Source organism: Branchiostoma floridae, chromosome 5, assembly GCF_000003815.2.
Source record: "Branchiostoma floridae strain S238N-H82 chromosome 5, Bfl_VNyyK, whole genome shotgun sequence".
Lineage (NCBI taxonomy): Eukaryota > Metazoa > Chordata > Leptocardii > Amphioxiformes > Branchiostomatidae > Branchiostoma > Branchiostoma floridae.
Window position 1 is genome coordinate 198,350 of NC_049983.1, and position 22,096 is coordinate 220,445.

Here is a 22,096-nt window from a genome sequence, read left to right on the forward strand (position 1 = left end):
ATCAATGTTGTAACAATCTTTTGTTTGAGGACTCCTAATTTTCTCATTTTCTGGACTTCTGGAGCATATTGGCTTTAAAACGTGTGTGTTCTTTCTTCATTTGTCGGTTTCGTGATTTTGTGATTTGACCTGTGTTGATTCGGAATACACTGTGTTGCATTTTACATTCACTCCTGTGAAAGCTACCAGCAGTAATAAGGACAGTACTTACTTTGTCACTTTGAAGACTCTGAGGAGTCTGACGCACCGAAGCACACTGACTCCGAGCGGCTGGATGACCCCTGTCTCCGTCAGGATGATCTCGATGATACTGCTGATCACGACGAAGCAGTCGAAGCGGTTGAAGAGGGAGACCTGGTAGGCTTGCCATCCCAGGGCATACATCTTCACCACCATCTCCAGGGAGAACAGGGACACAAAGAACAAGTTGGAGATTTCTGGGGAAAAACATAGAGGGAAGAAACGGAAAGTCAGTCTTTGCAACATAAAACATCAACCAACAATGGCGTGATCGGCAGCGCATTGGGCTAGGGCTATTGCCATCCAGGGCATACATCTTCACCACCATCTCCAGGGAGAACAGGGACACAAAGAACAAGTTGGAGATTTTTGGGAAAAAAAACAGAGAGGAAAGAAATGGACAGTCAGTCCTTGCAGCAGAAAACATCGTTCAACAATGGAGTGATCGGCAGCACATTGGGCTCAAACCCAAGAGGTCCTGAGTTCTAAACCTGCCACGTCACTGGTCTTGTGCTCTTGGGAAAGGCACTTAATATGGCTTTCCTCCCTTCATGAGCTACTCTTAATCTTCATGATGGCTCTCAGGCTCTCCAAACTTGACAAATAATATTAAGTTTCCTTACTGATGTTCAATGTTCTTTAGCTAAGAATGAATCTTTTCTTCGCTTCCTGGATTCCGTTCATAAAAGCTCAGCATGGTTACAATACACACGCAACAAAACTTAAGATCTGCATACTAATTACGACCAAAAACTAGGTATCAACTTGTCAATGTGTAGAATATCTTATCAAATAGAATGCACATTTCCTTGGCCCAAAAATAAATCAAAGCAAAAATTATGTGGTGCCGTCAGCCAAGTCTTACTATCACTCTAACTTCAGGACCATGGACAGACCCTGTCACTTTTTCTTTGAACTCCACACACTGTGAGATAATTATGCCATTGGCTCTTTCATGCTTATGTCATTGGCTATAAAGTTTGATTGACATCTCCTCTGAAGGATTGCAAGCTCCTTTGCAATTAGGTGCCCATAAAACCACTGGCCTGATAGGGATTTTGGTCCAGAATTGGCGGCGAACATTTAAAGATTTTCAGTAAAACACAAGACAACTAGGTGAGCGGCAATGAAACCAATGACTTACTCTGTACTTCTTCCAGCCAGGGAGGTTGTCTGTAGTGCTCGGAGGCCAGTGTGCAGGTGTTGAGGAACACCATGACAATCACGAACCAGTAGAACACTGTGGTCTTCACTGCTGCTCGGAGTTGCCGCCGAATTAGCCTGTTTGTTCTCCTCCAGCGTCGTCTAGGGAAACAGAGAATAAAATTCAGGAAGTGATTCCTAATTGTCTGAATGCACAGCAAAATACATCTACGGTATGATCTACCTATACCTTATATTAGATTCTCAGTCTGTAATTCGTGTAGCTAATCTGACACCGCGATAGTTCATCAAGTTAGTTAGGTGTAGTCACATGTTGTGCGATCGTCGTACAATCTCTAACTTTGGGACAGCCACCAACATGTCCGGCAAAGTTCAACTGTTTTGCTAAACAAAAGGCTATCATAGATCTTTGTCAGTAGTGGTTGGCTCTGTCAGAGCTTGTTTGATGGTCTTATGGCATCACTAATGTACAACGATGGCACGGCAATTGCAATGGTACGTCAATTGTTCGAAATATGCGACTGGGCTTCGGAAGGGCATTAATGTACAAGCTAAAATTTGACACTGTGGTAGCTTCATTAGGTTGGTAAGTTGTCGGAAAATGAAGCCTTGAGAGAGGTTACTAAACCATGGAGTTGGTCAGGTTAATGTCACTTAATAAAAGGCTGCGATTAACAAATTATTTTTTCAAATAATCTGAGATGATACAAAAATGGTTGATTTGTACAAGGGTAATACTATATGCTGATTAATACATAACATAATCATCTAGTAGCATCATTTGTTAGAAACATTTATGAGGACAGGGAAGCAGGCATGCTGCAACAGCCAGCATTTTAATGCGGCAAACGAAAATCGCCAGGCAAATTCACGGTAAGAGTCAGCAATTGTATAACCAGCCATCCGGTTCAATAAGCAAAGCTATGAAGTGTGACAGCATCCTACACACTGTGCCAGATATATAGTTTGAGATCACACTCATTTATCTTAGGCCATGTTGATTTGACTTTATGGTTACCATCCTCTGGGAACCCCCAAACTGGTGCGAGTTTGCAAATAAAGTTTTACAACAAAAAGGCGCCTTTGTTATGAAATCTAAGCAGTCAGATAAACAAATGACTAAACACAGAGAAGGGTATACCGAAAATAGATTCTTCGTTTTTATTCTTTCGATCGTCTTCTTTGACTTTGGAATTGACCATCAAATTGGCATCCTACGACTGTCACGTATCCATTTTCCAATACTTTTTGCAATACAAACCATGTTTGTAGCTGCTTTGTATGACTTACAGGTTGTGTGTGTTTTGAAAAGTACAAAAATTGATGCATGCTGCGTATGTCACCTGTATACTTTAGTCAAATCAACATGACCTTTTGTATTTTGGAGAGGAGGCACCTCCTGAGCCATACTTACAAACAACCCGTCGGACCAGCACTATCTCAGCCAAAAAGAAACACAGCAAGTAGCATGCACCCACGGTGGAACATTCAGGCAAATATGGAGAAAAAAATGAACAAAGCACAAAACAGAATAAAGGTGCATAAAATGATAAATGCAGGTAACATGAAAACAGCTGTTCCCATATACACTCGTATATAGTAACTGCTGCTAGCTGATTTTCAAACGCATATATAATGCTGATAAAAATGTAACACCACAAATAATTCATGATAAACAATTTTGAAATCATATTGTTTAGTTTAATTAACAGTGGCATGTATGTATGTTTAGAAAAAGTAAACATCGGTGGAAATAGTTATCAAACAAAACTTACACCTAAACGAATGGCATTGTCAAATTGGCAAACAATTTGAATACTTAAGTTCAGTCTGGCCAAAATATAAGGTACTACCAAAATGGCAGGAAAATATCTTAAAGATGTGTTGTACAAAACCTAATAAAAAGATAATAAGTACAGATATTTCGCAAACATTTATGGAACAGTTTGAAGAGAGACATATAATATGTAGCCTGGAATCCAGCCGTATTGTGCTTTGGTCGCTTCCCTGAGGTACGCTTCCTGCCGATACGTCTGGCCTTCGTTACCATTAGAACGATTGGCATTTGAATATTCGCAGAGATTTTATGCGAGATTTCTGTTTGGCTGGTTCAAGCGCTCGTTCGAACAGGCGTTCTATTATCATCAACGACCCATCTTCTTCGAGACTATTGGAACGATCTGATAAATCAAACAAGAGCGCCATGCAAACATCCTTTCCATTGAGAAAAGCCTCTAAGGTCTTTGTTTGCTCGTTTTAGTGAAGAAATTCCGGGTGATTTGCTGGGTAGTTCAGGCATTATGAACGTCTGACGGGGTGGTCATTTTGATGATAATGGAACGGCTGTTCGAACGAGCACTTGAACCATCCATAATTCATCCAATCAGAAGTCTCGCATAAAATCTCTGCGAACATTCAAATGCCGATCGTTCGAATAGTAACGAATGCCAGTCGTATTGGCAGGAAGCGTACCTCAGGGGAGCGACCAAAGCACAATACGACTGGATTCCAGGCTATATAATATGTAGACCATCCAGAACATTTTCCCAAAAATGAATGTTTGATTTGTGACTTTTCTGACCATTGACCTGAACACGTATGTTTTGAGTGATGGCCCTTTCCCGTACAGTCAATATTGCCTGTATCTATATTTGATAACAATTTACCAAACGATGCATCAATGCGTGGATCATATATCAATGCAGCTGGTGCAATTTATAAATGACTCCAGGCCAATTCTTTACCCCTCAATTCTGGACATCATAAAAGCGAGCTGCCATCTGTTGCAGTAGAATTATTATAGCCTTTTAAATTAAAGTGGGTATTTTATAACTCTATCACCATTTATTGATACATGTCATCACCTCCAACTCTTTGTCTTGATAATAATAATTTAAAAAACATTGTCATGGACAAGAAATAACTGCAGCAAAAAAACTGTGCAAGTATGTGACATTATGAGCAAGTATGAATAAAATTAAGTGCAAGTTTTGGCAAAATGTCACAATGTGTTGGGATGGCCCGATTAAATGAAACTGCAATTGATCTCAATTCAGGCCTTATAAAGAGAAAAAAAAATTAATAGTTCGAGTGGACCACAATTGCCTACATCATCCAACTGTCAAAATGCCTAAGACTATCACATTAACGCCGCAGGGTCCACATTTACTGGTGTACACAATGTTACATGTTTAATGGAAGTCAATATAGTCTGCACCCTCAAGGTGCTAAAATGCTTGAATCCTAGGAAAAATCAATACACGCTTTTCAAAGAATCCTATTCTGTGGAGTAACATTTAAAAAATTCCATACAATTCTAGAAATTTTGCCTTTTTTTGTACAGGAATATAGCTTTGGAACACTCAGGCCAAATGTGAAACTTTGCAGTTTTGCAGTTTCGTAGACATAATTTCAAGAAAATCTCAGAATTTATGACGTTGAGAGACATGGACTGTAAGTGCAGTCATGCCATATGCCTCTGCAGTCAGTACTCATGTACCCTGAGGTCAACAACATTTCAGCACAATTCCTGGAATTTAGACTTCCTTCCAGGAAGCTACAATCATAAGCGGTCGATATTCCGCACCCTTGGATCGTCAAAATTTGAAATCACTCAACTAGGGGAATTTTTCCCCAAAGAACTCAGCTTTTGGGTGTACCAAAATACATTCATTCCTATGGTATTACTGCAGTCAGTACTCTGCAAGCTGAATTTCTATAAACGTTAATAATATTGTTATAACCTCTACAGCTTTCGGGCCGCCCAGCGTTGGCTAAGAGCCAACCGAAAATAAGAGCCGGGCTTGTGGCAGGGATTTCATGATGTAAAGTCAATCTTGTGCCCTGTCACTACACATCACCATCAACCTAACCTTACTGCACTTCCTGCAGATAAAGTGTTTATCAATCTGCGGTGAGGTGGGGCAGATTACTGTAGAAGTGGAAATGCTTGCAGTGGTTTCATGTGGTGGTGACCATTTTGCTGCAATTTTGCAACCACATTTTTGTTTAGTCTTTTACCCACATACATGTAGTATAGCTACCACTTGTTTCAACCAAAGACTTAAAAATGGAGCTAGGACGCAAATTTTCTTCCTACTGGTAACCTGAATCCCAGCAAACATTTCCCGTTTTACGGTATGTCTGTCCATAATGGTGTACTTGTGTGGTGATGACCATTTGGCTGCAATTTTGCAACCACATTTTTGTTCAGTCTCTTGCCATAAAGTATAGTACTGTAACAGCTACTACTTGTCTCAACCGCAAACTTTAAAGCACAGCGAGGACTCAAATTTTCTTCCTACTGCTAAATTGAATCCCATCAAACGATTCCTGTTTTACAGTACTCATGTCCATACTTTTAGTTTGAAATCCGTGTCTGTCTTCCCTTATTAAGAAGACCGCATGTCTAAGACGCCCAAATTCTCTAGGTCCCCAAGGTTGTCCTCTTATACAAGTTTGACTGTACTTACTTGTGCCTTGCCCACCCGGAAGGCTCAGCACCGATGGGGCCTTCGCCGGCTTCAAGTTCTTCCGAAGCTGAGCCAGCATCGCTGGCTTTTTCTTCTGTAGCAGAATAAAACAATCAAGATACGTCAATGAATGTTTGAAATCCAGCTAATATAAGACATGCCAAAAAGCAGTGTCGCTGACAAAAGTAACCAGATGGTTGTCTGAAACGTCTGATTGTTTCTAAAATTATATCCGGTTGCTTGTCAATGAGTAACTGCTTTTTGGCATAAAACAATCAGATGTACCTCTAGTTCGTACCGAGGATTGTATCACATTGGCTGTAGCTGACCTAAAAAAAGTTCTTTTAGGTCAGCACAAGTCTCATTATTCCACCAGATGCCGTAATACTATCACATCAGAAAAAAACATGTGTGTGCCAATAAAACATCTGGTTTACACGCTTAAGATATTTTTTTCTACTTAGGTGCTCAAGACAATCTTGAGAAGGCCTCTTTAACAATGTTCTTTTTTTGAGGTAGCGGTATTATGGCACCCGGTTGTAATAAGCATGTTGACGTTCAATGTGAGTTTGTATTAAACATGGAGAAAGGTCAGTCTGTTATTAACACACCAGGTGCTTACACAAGTAAGAGTTAAAACTATTATAAATTATCATAATGTAACATAATCGTGACCATTGCTACAGTAAAGAAACTTTACATATATATATTATGTCTATTATCTATCACCATTTCACCAGTCTGCTTAACTAGTAACTAATGCCTAAATTAGCTCTTACCACCAAGATCTACATGTAACCTGCATTAAAAATAACAGTTCACCTCAGTACTCTACATGTAGATCAAAGAAAAGTTGAACTGTTGAACTGTTTGAATTTCCAACACGAAACTTTGGCTGTGCAAACTCCAGCCTTTTCCAATTGTTGAGCAATCCCCTACTTCAGTGACGTCACATTGAGCAGGTAGAACATGTGGGCAGTGGATCATAAGTGGTTGAGTCTATCCCCCTGCACTAGACGAAAAGACCGAATATGTAGACGGATGCTGACGGATTCCAATTTGCAACACCTCACGGATGCTGACAAATGCTGACAAATGCTGACGGATCCCAAAAACCATCACGGATCCCAAAAAATGACGGATCCCACTTACATCCGCAACGCATTCGTAGGTATCATAACTCTCATCGGTGGATACAAACACAGAACCCGTATACTCAGTACTTCGTGACGGATGCTAACACTGCATTCGTATGGATACTTACTTATAATCACGGATTCGTTAGTATCTGTAAGCCACTAACTGATTCAAACATTGTATTCGTATGGATACTTAGTTTTAACGCAAACGAAAGAATACGTGGTCAGGATTCTTGTTTATCAGCGAAAAGTCTTCAGATGCAGACGAATACCAAGGATACGAATTTGCAACATCCTGACGGATGCTGACGGATACCAAAGATTACCAAAAATCACGGATCCGATACACATCCGTAACGCATTCGTTGGTATCCGAAACTCGCGGTGGATGCAAACACGGAATTCGTTTGCTTACTTACTTCGTGGCGGATGCTAACACAGCTTCCGTAAGAATACTTACTTTTTATGTATGCGTGGCTAGCACTCTTGTTTTTGAGCATATATTTTATTTTTTAGATTGGTCATATCTTTCCCCCCTTTTTGTACCTCGGACACCACAGTTTGTAACGTTAATACAAGTGAGACAATCCACGTTACGCTAGATACCAGGATACTCGGAATCGTAAGGATGCGAAATGGGTTTTTTTCTGCATTCGTGGCAAGATTACCAACAATGCACTGCTCCAGTGGATTGCTCCAGTGGATGGGATTCCATTGGAGCAGTGCATTGTTGGTAATCTTGGGATATCTTAAATATGCGACTCTGTATTTTTTTGCATCCGTACATTGGGGCGGTGTATTGTGGGTAATCCAATCGTTGTCTCTCTGACCAATCAGACTGCACATCAGTCAGTTTAAAAATCAAGCGGAGATAGTCAGCGTTGTCCGTGAGGACCGCAATCTTTTTGTACCTCAAACTTTGAGTTTTGAAACGTTGAACTCGGGATATGGATTTGTACACACGTGTGTGAACTTCTGTAGTAGGGTGATGTTGAGGCGGTGACCAAACTCAAGTGGCAGTCGACGGACGGGACGGCGATCGAGGGACTGAAACAGCCAGCTCTGTTTTGTAGTTCGGCGTCCTGGAGCTATTTTACATCACTGTCCTGCGGATATCACGGCGAGGTATGTTTTATACAATGATTGTTTCCAAACAATACCCGCTTTGAATTCGTCTTTGTGACTACATTCCTTGTTGGCTGGTAGTTAGTAGCGCTTTTGGTATGCTTGGGCTGAACAGAAACTTATCAGAAAACGACATAACGGAGCCTTACAAAACACAAGTCACAAGCATGATACTTGCTGAGTAACTGTTGACTTATTTGGGAAAAATTTGAATCATCATCAAAACAGTACTTGTATACACATATGTTTGTCTCAAGCCTGGTATTCATTCGCATAGGAACATTCTGTTCCAACGGTGTTTACGTGTTTGTTTATATGCGACGTCTCGTACACAATGCAAAGTCCGGCCGGGGAAGCAGATCACACCTTGTCACTAATTATGCAACGCTAGACTGTTTCTGCCGCGCCCTCCCGGGGGACTTTTTTGGTATGATAATGCGGAATGTAACGGTGATAATCAAATGCACAATCAGATGCATTTGTTCCTGTTGTATAACAAGCCAATCACCATTTCTTTTCATATACATCCTAATTACTTTGACGGACGCATCCATCAAACATGGATGCTTTAGCTATCTCAAAATTTGATGGGATTATTCTTTCTCTTTTTCAGAAGGCGGGTCGACATTCTCTGGCCGTGTCAACAGCTGGGAGAACACTGGACTACAGGAAGGGCACAGAAGGAATTGAGCTGGGAGGGATCAGGGCGTAACTAGCCTGAAAAGAAGCGAAGCACTGTCACTAGTAGAAAGGAGACTTTGTGTTGTTGCGAGAAGCTGTACATACTGATACTATAAGTCATGTTAGTTGTACTTTACAATCTGGATTCACTATCTGTATCCTGTAGCCGGATGTGGAAATTCCTTAGAGTTGGACATCGCGAAGACTTTGATTTGTAATAGAAACAGATATTCGTAGAAGCAAGATTAGCCACAGACTCCCATGTCAGCTTTACATAAAAGTCAAATTGCATTCACGTTTGATCCTATATTCTATTTGGAAGTATAAGAAGTCATGTGATATTGGCGGTTAAAGGATTCAACTTTCCCTTAACATAATTAGATAACAGGGACTCTCTGTACATACCTGGTATAACCCATTCTTGTTGCAATATTGTATCTGTATACATATCATGTGGCAGACAGGATTCGGCCTCGATGACATTACGTCGTTTAGTTCTTCTCAGGACTGGTTTAGAATAAGATTATTCTGTGCATTCTTTTCTATTTCAAATCGTGTAAGCCTTTTATGAGAAAGTAATTGGGCACACATGATATTGTGATTTGTCAAATGTGCGGAAAATTCATTAAAGTGACTTTGTATCTGCAGAAAATCCCGTTTTGGATTCTGTATGATCTGATCATACGAAGAAATCCCTAAAAAACGACTTCGCATCCGCGGCAAATGCCGCATTGCGGTTTCTTAGGATCCGACCATGCCAGATATACGAGGGAAATCCTATAAAAACGACTTCGCATCCGCGGCAAAGGCCGTTTTGGGACCCGTTCATTCCAGGTATTCGAAGAAATCCTTTGAAAAACGACTTCGCATCCGAGGGAAATACCGTTTGGGGATTCTTTGCGATCCGATCATTCCAGGTATTCAAAGAAATCCCTAAAAAAAACGACTTCGCATCCGTGGAAAATCCCATTTTGGGATATGTTTGAGTCTTTTCATTCCGGATCCCAAAAATCCAAATTTCGGATATTTTAGGGATCCAACTCGAATCCGTTTGCATTCGCTAGCATTTGTTACAAATACGCAAATATCCCTGCTCGGATATGGCTACATCCGATACCCTTTCCCCCAGTGCTGTCTCTGTCGAGGGATGTCTGTCACATGTTCTATTTGCTTAGCATGAGGTCACAGAGGCATTGGACTGCTAATTCATTGACAAAAACTGGAGATGTACAGTGGAAAACTTGGCTAAGTCTATTCTTTTGTGTTGGATCAACTATAGTTCAGCTTTGACTCAGAAGAACTTTTACCTACACCAAGGAGGTTAGTCTTTTTTTTAACCTCCTTGCCTACACAGATGAAATTTCAAGTTTACCTCAGCATGTTCTTTCTACACATCACCATAAAAGCAGTTGTTACAAAATGTGCCTCCCCAGTACTGTACCTACATTGTTACCATCCTATCTACATTTTACGTTAATGCTACTTATTTGCCAGATAACAAAATGGCTGTGCTTGTTCATCTTGTTGCTGTTACATATTACTTAGATGTGAGTGATCTTTCATGTAGTTCACTAAGAGTGACGCTTTCTCTTCTATTTCACCTCCAAGACAAGAGTATACCTTTCTTTTCTACACTTTCGCCAGAATTCTCAAGGTTTCCCTTTGAGTTTGAGCCACAAATTTTTTCTGCTGACGCTTTCCCGTCTGACTTTTTATCATCGACAACTGGAGTTACGGCCTTCTTCGAACCTTCTTCACCAACTTTTCCTCCCATGGATGCAATGAAAAGAACAACTGCAGAAATCCCATGTTATCATCAGTATTGCAATCATCTAAAAGCTACATTATCTTAATTATTGTTAAACAAAGTAAGCTTTAGTTGCTGCACACAGACAAAATACAGTAAATTTATATAGAATTCAATCAATGCCCTTCTGTGAACATTTGGTACTTACTTTAATTTTGATGCAAATTTTGTACTACGGAAGTACATGTATGACTAATACAGTTTCTACAGTTAGTTTAAAAATTAAAATTACAGTAAAATTACACACAAGATTTAACTAATGCCCTGCTGTGAACATTTGGTACTTGAATTCTGTTGCAACATTTATACTACAGAAGTACATGTATGGCTAATACAGTTTCTACAGTCAGTGTAAAGATGGTGGACGCTATTGGTGCAACTTTTGACAAATAAATCTCTCTATATATATGTATACAAGTTGCTTAATATGTTGTTTTCAACTTAAGTTTTTAATGGTCTAACTTAAAGGTTGAGTGTCATTGAAACTACTGACAAGAGAGGACAGCAAACTTGTGAATACCTGTTCAGTAAAATCTTATCAGTGATAGAAAATAATCCAACGTTGTAATCAATAGTGATATCGAATGTGAGACTTGAAATACAAGAGGGGGAAAGCAATGGTTTGAACTAAAAGGAAGAAGGTAGCAAAGGTCCAACTACTTAACACTGTCACAGAAAAGGGTACGATCTACCAAAATACAGTATGCTTTGATGAGTAAACATTGCAGGTTGCTATATTTTGGCAATAAAAACAATGTATATCTGGGCCTCAGGGTACAAGAAATCATAAAATACTGGGCAATTCCAGCTCTGTGCAATGTTAGTTGTCACTGACTACAATATTTTGTTAAGCAGAGTTTGAGTAATCTTGCGAGACAATGTCATTCTGCGATCAAGATTTTCTGAAAAATTTATTGAAAATTTGGAGGTGTGTTTGGGTGGGTTACATGTTTTCATGAGTCACTGATCAAAGAATTATTCTAGGTATGGTTCAAATTTCAAATTAATCCTAATTCTGACACTTCAATGAATATTGCATTTTGGTACATTTCACCCTTGAGGCATTCCAGTGTATTCCAGTGAATTCCGGTCAATAGTCGGACCCGGGAAGTAACACTTCATAACTTTGCGAGAAAAGTAAGATAGAAAGAAAGAAAAGAAGTATAGGGAAAGCGGTACGTACGTCCACGAAAGAGGGCTATTCCTGCATGTCAAACACATGGATGGGGGAGGGGTGGCGAGTTGTCAGGTCATGAATGAGCAAGTCCACACAGAAGAGAACACAGAAGGATGAAAAATTAAAAGGGATTCCGACATAGTAAGAACAACAGAAGAAATGTAGCAGTAATTGCGATCAAGAGTCGACATATGGATTGTCAAAACAAGGTTTCAGTAAGACAAGACATGCTTCATAATGTTTTAACCAAAGATAATTAAATTTAATGTTAACTCTCATAATTCCACCTAAGACCTGCTTGAAAGACTAACCACAGGGAAAAGGACACTAAACGATGCAGATGGTCTCTTTTTAAAACAAATAAGAAAAGTCTGTTCCTTTGGAAAAGTTGGAATTTTGTTGGCCATACAGTAGTTAAAGGTACATTGTAGAGAGAAGAGTCTGGAAAAAGCTCTCTATCTTACCTGGAGGTCAAAGGACATTACAAAAATGGGGAAACGTTAAAAATAATGTAATAGCACTGTCAAATTCAGTAGTCCTGATGCATACACGTTATCTAAGAATAGACCTTAGCGTTTAAAACACACTTGATAAGGCCTTAAAAACACTTTTTCAAACCACTTTTTCCGTTTGAATGCAGGGGTCTTGGGTTTGTGGTGGAATCATGAGAGTTGACGTTACATTGGTTAGATTGAAAAATTAATGCAGATTTTTGTAGCTTTTGCAATGAGGTGTGAACAATACCAGCCAGCATAACAGCCAGAGCAAGAATTACAAATCCTGGTACATATAAACATTAGAAGCCCTTGGAAAAGCAGGTCAACAACATACATTTTAAGCATTTCATATCTATACTAATGTGAGTAAAGAAATTTGTATGTAATAAAATAAGTACAAGAGGCATGATAGCGCAAAGACGGCAAGAAAACATGCACACATCTGCTTAGTAATGAGATATATCAAAGGAACCAAATGTTACCATTAATGTCTTGAATAAAATATAACAATTCGAATGTCATTAGGTGAGTTAGGAAAACTGCTGGCACTCTGGGACGTGGTATTAGTTTTTAGCTTACAACACTAGTTCACCTTTTTTTATCTGCGGAGTAACCTAAAGCCGTAGCTTTTAAAAGCAGGGTACTTAGGGATATCAAGTGGATAGATGAATTTCAAATTGTAATATTTTGAAAATATTGAAAACTATTCAAAATATTGCAAAATTGCAAGGGGTCAGGTGATCATCCTGCAGAAAAAGGTGAACTATATATTAAGTGTTACAACCACTTCCACATGCTGGGCTGCAATTCAAAAGTTATTAATTTACAGATCGTTAATTCTACAGCAAATGCAAAGAGCGGATGCAAGTCCTGGATCTCAATACGTCCTCTAAACGCGAGAGAAAAACAACTTTGCCATGCAAGAGCATTATACTGAAGAATTGTAATGTTTTGAAAGTGTTCACTAACACTTCTAAATGAAAAAGATAATGGATGACATCATGCACACACAAAGGCTACATGTAGTACAATGCAGTCCATCTGTTAGTGTCCCTAATAATACCAGTCATCAAACAAAGAGTCTAGTAAGCATCTCTTGGACAGGGAGGAGTTATTATGATTGATAATAGTCTCCTCTATTCCAGATATGCTTACAAACCTTTTCCCTTTCTTAGGAATGGCAAGGTCTTGGCAATGCGCTTATGGTGGGCTGAAATGAAACAAAAGAACATAATACAACATCATGGAACTGATATGAATAAGTCGGTCAAAGAAAAGATACTTCAGCCATGCATCTCTGCGATAGAGTCTTGAGTCAATCCAACCAAAAAGAATTGATACTCAAAGAACCTAACCTAACTTACATTCTGACTATCGCAAATAAAAAGATATAGAAAAGAGGAGTGTAAACAAACAATATTCAAAATTATGAGTAGTGCTAGATTTGTTCTACTTCTTTCTTATTGGCAACACTAAATCATAACTTCAAGATTGTCTGCAATTTTTATTCCTTGATCTTTATAACTTTTGATTCGACAATTGACGAAAGAATATCATGTTGCTACTAAGTTAAACTTTCCACCATACTGCATATACATGTAGGAACTATACATAATGAACACACTGTCAATCATATAGAATATAACACGGTGTAGTCGGTATCACCAAGGAGGTTAAAAAACATCCTTGGTATCATCCGAGGTGTCACAGGAGAGATGTCGATCCAGTAGAATCGTCGATTCTCCTAGGAGAGATCTCGATCGGAGCTGGTCCTAGGGCCAGCTCCGATCGGGGTCTCTCCTAGGAGAATCGACGATTCTACTAGTATAGATTGCGATCGGGGTCTCTCCTAGGGCCAACTCCGATCCAAACTCAAATGATGCTAAGATATTGGAAACAGACTGCGATCGGGATCTCTCCTAGGAGAATCGGCAATTCTACTAAGAGAGACACCGATCGGAGTTGGCCCTAGGACCAGCTCCGATCCAAACTCAAATGATACTAAGATATAGGAAACAGCAATACTTTTTTTGAGGTATGTCTTTTGTCGTTGAAGGTTGGGACCAAAGGTGACATGGGGAGGGGGGTGTTCATAATGCACTTTGGCTGCTTCATCATACAACATTGTGCATCCTCAATTCATAGTGACACATGTACCTATTAATTAACACTGGGACTGCCGGATATGGCCACATGCATTAATAAACTGTCCATCACCATATCATTACACACGCATCAAAGTTGCATAAAGAAAGTGACATTTCAATTTATCAGGGCCACATTCACTATTACTGGCATACATATCGGTTTGACAATACGGGAAGCTTAGCGTTTTCAGTATAGTTAAACTTAACTTGTTGGTTTTCAGTACTAACTTAATTCTATGTAATAGTAAGTAGAATACAGCATACTAAGTAAATGCAGTGTTAGATACCACATCCAAGACAAAGTGCTTGGGATGCTTTGGGGCATTCCATACTTAAACTTACGTGCAGCATGGCATACAGGAGGCACAAGTTATATTTGTCTGCAATACTAAATAGTACGTCACATGTACTGTACATGTACCTCACATGTGTGCTGTATCTCACATGTGTGCTGTACCTCACGTGTGTGCTGTACCTCACGTGTGCTGTACATCACCTGTGCTGTACCTCACATGTGTGCTATACCTCATGAGCTGTACCTCACATGTGTGCTATACCTCACACATGTAGCCTCACATGTGTGCTGTATCTCACATGTGTGCTGTACCTCACGTGTGCTGTACATCAGATGTGCTGTACCTCACATGTGTGCTATACCTCATGAGCTATACCTCACATGTGTGCTATACCTCACACATGTAGCCTCACATGTGCTGTAATGTACCTTATATGTACTACAGACCACACGTGCGCTGTACCTTTAAGTTAGTGCTGTACCTTACAAGTGTTGTACCTCAAATCTCTAATACTGTAAACTAATTATTGATCCTAGACAATACAGGACAAGTGAAGTCACTTTCCTCTGCTCTGAAAAGTCATGCAGTAAGTTACATGTAGCGGTATAGCATCAATTTTCCTCTATTAAGCTATCATCCTGAAGACCTCTGTGAGATGTGGGAAAAATTCCTTTTGGCCCACGCTCCTTAGCTAAGCATAACATTTATCAGTGCTGAATTCAGACATGATAATTCACAATCAATTGTTATGTAGTCTGTAAGGTGTACAAAGTGTTATCTGGAAAAATCTTAATCACAATAATGCAAAATGTTTAGTCCATGCCTGCAATGTTGCAACATTAACTTAAAGGTATTATTTACATTGTACATAATATATACAATGTATACACAATGTACATGTATCTATACCAGGGTTGAAGAAGTTTTCAAAAATTCACTTGTCTTGTCAGGCAAGCACATAAAACAATTACTTGCCCAAACCAATTTTTCACTTGCCCAAAATTCAAATGTCACTTCTATATATTATACATCTTTTACTTCCCGCAATTGAAATCTTTTTATTGCCTCCATTTTTCCATGTTGACCATTGGACTTGTCCAACCCTGTATACGCAAGGGGACTCATCACACGATGCCCCTCTTACCAGCTACAGTTAGGAAAAAATGGACGTGTACTCACGCATCGATTTTTCTTCTTCCCGGCCTCGGCCCTCATCGAGATCCTCTGTGGAACAGAATCAAGTTCAACTATTCATTAAAGACACCTCCGCTACAAAGTGCAGTAAATTTTGCTGATCATACAAAAAATGCACTGAGATACGAACGGCAGCAAAGCTACAGAAACTAAAATTATGTACTACTTAATAGATCACAATTGTCCAAAAAAATTACTAAGGTTGTCCCAGAGTCCATAAGTTGCATTTTAAGTCATGTCTTGACTTCAGTCACATGTTTTGATATGCTGTAAGCAAGTCATCATACTGTTATCCTTAATGACATAACCTGCATCTTGAGATAGCTTTACCAGTTATCTGCCGGCTATATACAGTTCATTGTATTCTGAATCAGATCTCTTTCACAAAATCAGCACAAACGAATGCAACTCGTCAACAAAATATCACATGCAACTTTTTATCAGCAGCAAAGACAACAGGAATAGGACAACTAAAAGACAAACAAAACACTGCAGAGCAAAACATTGCCGAGCAAAACACAATGTGTTGTGGAAACAATATTCTGACTCAACTGCTCAGAACTTTGAGGTAAACATTGAACTTTATAGACTGTTTCCTTACTTTATACACATACAAAAAGTAACACAGACAAATTCAGATTCGTAATGAATTTAGCCAAACTTTGATTGTAAAAGATATCTCTAAGACTTCCTACATTTTCAGTATCACAAAGAAGGGAGAAGAAGTCAAAATCACTTAGTAGAAAATGGTTCTTGTGTTGGTTGACACTGCATATATTTCATGTATCTGTCAACTATTCTTTTGTTGTGACCTGTACTTAACATAGTGGGTATTTAGTATGTAGATAGAAGTGTTGAAGAGTGGGTTTGGTTTCCTCAATTTTACTTTATAAAGCTAGCATATCTCGGTTGAGTAGAGGGGGTGAATTGTAGTCGGGTCAGTAGATCGCTGGAAATCAAATTTATTTGCACCTAACCAAGTATCTATATCTACTAGTTACCTATTGTTTTGGTGACTACATGCTATCTTCCCAATCAAAGCGAAACCTATATAGCTGCAGCAAAATTTAGTAATACCAGTCAAATATGCATTGAGGAAGGTGTCAGACAGTCATCGAAATGACGACTACATTGTAGTTATAAACTAGGCATTGGTTGTGTAAAAAGAACTTTGATTTCCGACCCCACGGCCCAACTCCACAACAAGTGAGAAGTCCTGCAGATACTAGCTGTCTAACAAAATGAAATAAAAACACTTCAAAGTCGTCAATCCTGTCCCCCAGCTAGCCCCTTTCCCATGCATGTCAGACACAGCTATATTTAGTTGAGCTGTGATACGCCTCGCCTGCTAAAGAAATATCTTAATTATATCTGCGTAACAAAAGGCCTACAGTGGCTGCTGCACATTGTGGACATCTGCCAAGATGTGGAAATGGTCGAATCAGATGCCTTTTTCAGATGTCTATTAGTAATCAAACTTTACTCCATAGTTTATGTTGCATTTATGATTCTTTCCAACTGCTTTAAGGCTGATGTCTATGTTTAGTTTAGAGTTCAACAATTGAGCTGAGAATTATAGGAGTCTGGAAGTCTGCCTGTTCATAGAATTAAATGATCACGTCAGATTCCTTCTTTCTCACTTTCTCATCAAAGCTTACTCAGTCTACAGTTTATGCAGCGTTTGTAATTCTTTTGATCTGCTTTGAGGCTGAACTATATTTAGGCGACAGTTCGAAAACTGATTATTTCAGAAGTCTGAGGAAGTCTACCGATACCAGGAAAATCAGGTACTCTGTCATGCCTTTGTCACAATCTACTCAAAGCTTACACCTTGAAGTGTAGGAAGCGTTTTGAGTTTGAGTTCATTTGAGCGGCTTCAAGTCTGAAGTCTATATTTAGAACACCATTAAGCAATGGAGCGGCTGGGGAACGTGCCATCTGAGCAGTGAATGGGAATATTGTTCCTTATGTACGTAGTACGGAGCAAGTGTAAGTTTTTAAAAACAAGCACATATGGACACTCGGAGTTACGGCAAGCAACAAAAAGTCTGCAAGCTAAACAGAGGGAACACTAAGATCTCACTGAAAAGTCCAGAATAATGGCAAAGAAAATCAATTTTTTTTCAATCCAGCAGAATCATAATAAGAATCAAAAGGAGCACACGGCTAAGCAACCAAAAGAGGTACTGCATATCAGCAGAGTAAAAGATAATTATGTTAAAGTGATTTGAATATCTTATACGATTATACCTGCTGTAGTAATCCATTCCAGGTATCCTTTCATGGCTTCTTCTATTTGCTGTTTTTCTCTAAGTTTTTGGAATTCCCCTCTGGACTGTATCTTTTCTCTCTCTTTGGAAAACTCACTACGAGAGGACAGAAGACAACAAGAACGGGTGATATATTATTACAGAGGACGGACGACAGACAACGTGTGTGAGACGCGACAGCGAAGCTAGTGACGCCGTCACAGTGGAGGCGGCGGTCGACAGCCCTACTCCTAGGACACGGGCGGGACAGCGCACACGCAGCGGGACAGTCACACAGCGGCACACCGGCGGTACCTGCGTGGTAGATCCACTCCAAATAGCCGTGTAGGTCTTCTTCCATCTGTTGCTTCTCCCGAAGCTTTTGGAACTCACCCCTGGACCTGGCCTTTTCTCTCTCCTTAGAAAACTCTCTAGGTGATGGGAAATACAGCTCGTACCAACGTACCACACATGCACAATACTAGTACTGCAATATGCATCAAGGGCATAGCTCTGTGACATAAACATGAATACTAAAATAATTCTTTGGCATATTTTTGTGCTCATCAATCTGTGAATGCAAAATGTGAAAGAACAAATTTTTTCACTGCAAAAATGAAAATAACAAGAGTTACATGCATTCTGAAATAACCCCCACTTTTCAACTGAAAATCATTGACATGCTAAAAATTCACTAATTTTTAGATACAAGACAACAATTTTCTGCTTCTGTTTGTTTTCTTTGTTTGAACCAGAGACTATACTGAGTGGAAAGCAAGAAACTAAATGACCTGGTGTATATTATACTGTTCAAACTTTTGTTGGAGTCTTATAGGCCATGTCAGTTTGAGTACATATGGATGACATCCTCCAGGCAACCCAAAACTGATATACTCGTGCAAAAGTTGAGTGTTAGGAGGGTTGGACTAAACATCTAATAAGGTATACCAAACAAGAGATTCTTCATTGAATTTCTTGTTCCTTCGACTATGGAATTGACTTGGCATTCTACAACATAAGTAACTATTTTCCCATTTTTCGTTGTTGCAAATTATGCCACATTTGCTCATTTTGCAGCTGTTTTGTACTTTTTTTCTGGGGAAACAGACGAAAATTGATAAACACGCAGATGTCAACCATATAATCAAATCCACAATGGCCTTAGAGATAATCTCATGGTTCTAGCTAGGACTTAATTTTAGCGTAGTGGGATGATGGCATTGTATCGAAGCAACCGATCAGGAGATTGGTGTGTCTTGGCCCTTCCATTGTGAGATTTTGAAAATGACTACTAGAGTTAAAATTTGGCACCCTGTTACATGTAATTTGAAGGAGCATATCATCATTTCTCATTGTTCAGACATTGATGAGACATTGTTGAACAAGCAAATGATAGCAAAGCACCACTACACTAGTTAAAAATTAGCGTAGTGGCCCTTATTTCAGCGTAGTGGTCACAAATTACAGCGTACTGGCCCACTACGCTAAAATGCACTAGCTAGAACCCAGAATCTACTACATCCACAAGAAGACTTGCGTAGTCTGGAGACGCCTCACTCACCCACTCAGTACACCTAATACTAAGTTCAGCACGAAGAAGGAGCCGACGATGATGAGAGTAATGAAGTAGATCCACGGCCATTCGTTTCCGACCGCATCATTTACCTGGAGGAGATGCAAACTTCTTTTATATCCGAGAAATTGCAAATGCTACATTGCAACATTATAAAAAAAGGCGCCTGGGCAGCTACATCTGTACCCATGAGACTTATGGAACTTTAATGTCATACCTGGGTCACCATTATGTTTGATACAAGTGTTCCGGGTGTTCCGGACTGGGCCATAACTTCCGTATCGCACAGGTTTGAAAGGCGTATCACACAGGCTCCATTTGAATAAATCGAACTGTTTTGAGCGGGCAGAGTGCGGCGCAATCGAAAGTTTGAATACCTGATTTGGACGATGGAACATTACAGTTGCAACACTTTTTGTTCGAGGGCACCAAATTTGTTCAACTTCTGGCGCATTTCGCATCAAAACAGGGGTTTTCTCAGGTGGATATGACATATTAAATAAGATAGAACACGGTGTATTCTATATGTATGACACAGGCTTCTTAGTTGTATCACACAGGCTTCCATCGATTAAATAGAACGTACTCCACACCCGCTATTGCAAGCGAACAGAATTCTTTTGATCGTATTTTTCGAATTAAAGTTCTGTATTGTATTTACACATATTCGCATTAGGCCAAATAAAGAAAATTATGTGTTTCCGGTTACAAGACTGAAAAAAACCCTGGGTGAAAACAGCTTTTTTTGGTCGACAGGAAGTGCTGGCCAAAGGTGCTGAAAATTCCTATAACAGTAGACTCTCCTTTCCTTAGTGCTGAATTGCTTGTTATTGTTATCCATTTTCGCTTTCCGTTACCAAACCTGACTAAATCACACATGATAGCCGGTTACCTACTGGCCATAAATAATACAACAACGTGATAGTACTTACCCAGTACAAGACAGTTGTCCACCCCTCCATGGTCATGCACTGGAAGACTGTCAGCATTGCCAGTCCAAAGTTATCAAAGTTGGTGATACCACTGTTCGGACCCTCCCAGTACCCCCTACATACGGACACGTTGGCTGGACAGTGATAGCCACTGGATCCAGGTTCGGGTTGGCAGGGAGGGGGCCCATCATGGAAATAAATTTGGTCTGGAAAAGAACAGAAACATTACAGTTAGTTTAAACTCATCTCCAACTGACAAAGCATCATCATCATCTGTTGACCCCCAAGGCGGCAAGGAGAAGTGATGTCTTATACACTGAAGAAGATGACAGGCAAGTTGTTGAAACGTTCAGAAGAATTTGGGTTGTGTACCAAAGAAGACTACAGTAAATGCATTTAAGTTCACCGGGATTTAATTTTGCGGTAGCAGGGAAAAGACTGTTTCCTAGTCTTAAGTTCGTGGTAGCACCATGCATAGTAGTCTCTTACTGCCGTGAAAAAAATGTTCCTGGTGGTTTTAAGTTCGTGGTAAAGTTGCAACGCGAAAACCACCAGCATAAAACCACCGCAAACATTTTTGAATTCACAGTATGTTAAAGTCTTTCTTCATTTCTACATATATCTCTATTGGTGCAGGTTTTCTTTTGGCATGCACCACTCATTGACAAAGAGCTGAAAAGGTGCACTATGAGATAGATACCAAATATTTAAAAAATGCATTAAAAAGCCTAAATTCAGCTGGATCTATACGTCTGCTTGTACACAAAACATTAATGCTTACATCTACATGTAGGGGTGGGTACTGGTACGCAAAATTCAGGTACAGGTATGGTTCAGGTCCAGAGGATCAGGTCCAGGTCCGGACCTGAACATGGACCTAATTATCTGTGAACTTATCATACTCATAACAATGGTCCATTTCGTAACAAAGGAATCTGTTTGGTGGATTCTACCCGACTTTCATTGCCATTTTAAAATCCTATCTTAATGATAACAACACTGACTGCCTCTGTTTTAGACCAAGTTTGACTGTGGAAACTTGGCAAAATGACTATCAACTCTCCTCTAATTCGCTCTTGTTATTTTCACATGATGAGACATGTATGACCCAAAACACGTGAATGCCAGCCAGTATAATTTGTGAATTTTCAAATCGGTCCAACAGACTGTCCACTGATTTTTTTCAGGTCCAGTTTTCAAGGACCAGTCCAACAAGAAAAAAATGTTTTGTACCCGTACACTGATCTGGTACCCACATCTACTTACATCAGTACAACAAAGTTACAGTACCTGAGCCTGGGACAAAGCATGTTGTGTGCAGTTTCCCTGAGAAGAGTTCTAGGCCGATGATTGCGTAGATGATGATTACAAACAAACATAGCAGGGCGATGTGCAACAACGGA

At 39.7% G+C, this 22,096-nt stretch overlaps 1 protein-coding gene across 1 annotated transcript in view; it reads right to left on the bottom strand.

The window, feature by feature from the left end:
• LOC118415799 (voltage-dependent L-type calcium channel subunit alpha-1D-like) overlaps positions 1 to 22,096 on the bottom strand; it is a gene marked incomplete in the record, with an annotated part of 160,687 nt that overhangs the window by 60,906 nt on the left and 77,685 nt on the right. Inside the window, 11 exon segments of the mRNA XM_035820626.1 lie at positions 212 to 437; positions 1,385 to 1,545; positions 2,819 to 2,839; positions 5,877 to 5,970; positions 11,812 to 11,832; positions 13,462 to 13,512; positions 15,925 to 15,969; positions 18,504 to 18,619; positions 19,750 to 19,853; positions 20,694 to 20,899; positions 21,984 to 22,096. Of these exon segments, the coding sequence (XP_035676519.1) occupies positions 212 to 437; positions 1,385 to 1,545; positions 2,819 to 2,839; positions 5,877 to 5,970; positions 11,812 to 11,832; positions 13,462 to 13,512; positions 15,925 to 15,969; positions 18,504 to 18,619; positions 19,750 to 19,853; positions 20,694 to 20,899; positions 21,984 to 22,096 (1,158 nt within the window).